The following is a 2297-nucleotide window of genomic DNA, read 5'->3' on the forward strand; positions in this document are numbered from 1 at the left end:
TTGCTCCCCGCCTTCCTGCCGGCTGGGCGCCTGTGCCGTGCTCACCGTCCCTCGGCATCCTGCCCGTCGAACCCCACCTGTCTCTGTGCGCGCTTCGAAGGCTTTGCAGCTAAAAACAGCAACACGCATACACACCCACACACAGGCACAATCGTTGCGGCCTGCACGGATCCACCGCAAGTAGTGTGAGAGTCGGAGGCTCAACATGCCCCGGCACCTGTTTTCTTCTGCGGTGCTGTTCCTCCTCTGCGTGCTGTTGATACGCAGCGGCAGCTGTGAAAGTGCCAGCGCTGAGGAGGCGCAGGGTGAAGTTCGTCAGTGGGTGCCCAAACCTCAATCGTTTGCGAATGCCACCATTGGCTTGGGCGCCAAAGCGGACTCCGAGGGCGCAACGGGTTCGTTCCGTGTCCCTTGACTTGTTGACGTGAATGGGGAGACCGTCGTCTTTGCTGGGGCTCACGTGGGAGGCTCCGCTGTGGGTGTTGCTGCTGGCATTGCCGCAGGGGGCATCCCGGCTGAAGGGGCGTCAGCGGCGCAGGGCGAAAGAGTGATGGATGATGCGCTGACGGCGTACTTTCCGCAGGCGGCTGAGCCCGCGAGTGGAGGAGTCCCGCGTCTCATGCCGCCGACGACAATTGTGAACGGGAGCACAGTTTACCTTCTCCTCGGACAGTACGTCGCCGCGGGCTCTGTTCCCGCCAACGGGAGTAGTGCCCCCTACACGGAACTGCTGCTGGCAAAGGTGGCCTTCGACTCCAGCGCAAAGCTCAGTGCGCAGACACGTCAAATCCAGTGGGCCGACGCCTACTCCCTGTGGCCCTACTTCCCCACAACGATTTATTACAGGTCCATCGTGGAGGTGGTGGGCGGCGGCGGCACTGGTGTCGTGCTGGACGACGGGACGCTCACCTTCCCAGTGCAGGCCCGAAAGGCAGACGGGACGGTGGTCTCCCTCGTCCTGCAGTCGCGAAGGCCCGAAGAAGCGTGGGAGCTCTCGTGGGGCACGACCGTGAGCGGCTGCTCCAACCCCGCCATCGCCGAGTGGGACAGGAAATACGGGACCCTCTACATGGTCACCTCCTGCGACGAGGGCTTCTACAGGGTGGTGAGGTCCCGTTACTGGGGAGAGGAGTGGGTGGATGAGGACGTGGTGCTTTCCCGTGTGTGGGGCACCTCACGCGCCCGAAGAGGGAATGGCGTGCGAAGCGGGTTTGTCGTTGCCACCATTGGGGGAAAAAAACTGATGCTCCTCACGACGCCGGTGTATTCTGAGGGCAAAGACGGCAAAGCACAAGGTCGTCTGCATCTTTGGTTGACGGACAGGGGACGCGTGTACGACGTCGGGCCGATATCCGCCGCGGAGGAGGACGCCGCTGCCAGCTCCCTGTTGTACAAAAGTGACAAGGATGGGGAGTTGATTTCGGTATACGAAAGGAGGAAGAAGACGGGGGAGGAGTCGTACAGTCTTGTCTCTTTGCACTTGGCGGAGCAGCTGGAGCAGGTAAAGTCTGTGGTGAAGGGCTGGACTGCATTGGACACCGCCTTGCAAAGCTGCAAAACCAGCGGAAACCTCGACCCGCAAGGGAGGGGCATGTGCAGCGGCCCTCTTCCCACGGAAGGGCTGGTGGGGTTTTTGTCTGGGAAGTCAACTGGCGGCAAGTGGGAGGACGAGTACCTCTGCGTGAACGCGACAGTTCATGGAGCAACAACGAAGTTTACGAACGGCGTGACGTTCAGCGGCGCCGGGGCGGGGGCGGAGTGGCCCGTGGGGAAACTGGGGCAGAACCAGCCGTACTACTTTGCGAACAACAAGTTCGCCCTTGCGGTGACGGTGACGATCCACGCGGTACCGGAGAAGGACGGCGGCCCCATCCCTTTGCTGCGGGTGAAGATGGACGACGCAGCGAGCACTGTGCTCTTTGAGCTGTCGTACAACCATGAGCGGAAGTGGCTCTCCAAACCTCATCGCGGCGCGTCTGAGGAGTCTTTGGAGCAGTGGGAACCCAACCAAACCTACCAAGTGACACTGCAACTGGAAACAAACGACTGCTATGTGTACGTTGACGGGAGCAAGATTTACCATGGAACCCACGATGGCTCTATTTTCGACGCAAGCAGGATCTCGCACTTCTGCTTTGGGGCCGATGCCGGGGGCGGTGCGGCGAGCAGCCAACATGTGACGCTGGCCAACGTCCTGCTGTACAACGACCTGCTGGGTGAAGCTGCGGTGCAGAAGCTCAGCGACGGCAAGCCGATTTCCGCGGCCGGCGGCAGAGACGGACGGTTCCGCCGCCGAC

The 2297-nt window shown here is 61.6% G+C and overlaps 1 protein-coding gene across 1 annotated transcript; it reads left to right on the plus strand.

Annotated features, from left to right (window-relative positions):
• Nucleotides 1-550: 550 nt before the first annotated feature.
• Tco025E_10085 (trans-sialidase) lies at nucleotides 551-2297 on the plus strand (the record flags this gene model as incomplete). Its single annotated transcript, XM_029376876.1, has 1 exon — nucleotides 551-2297. A coding segment is annotated over one exon (1747 nt), but the record flags the coding sequence as incomplete, so codon positions are not given.

This window comes from Trypanosoma conorhini (assembly GCF_003719485.1).
Source record: "Trypanosoma conorhini strain 025E chromosome Unknown Tco_14.4_contig_01456, whole genome shotgun sequence".
Taxonomy (NCBI): Eukaryota; Euglenozoa; class Kinetoplastea; order Trypanosomatida; family Trypanosomatidae; genus Trypanosoma; species Trypanosoma conorhini.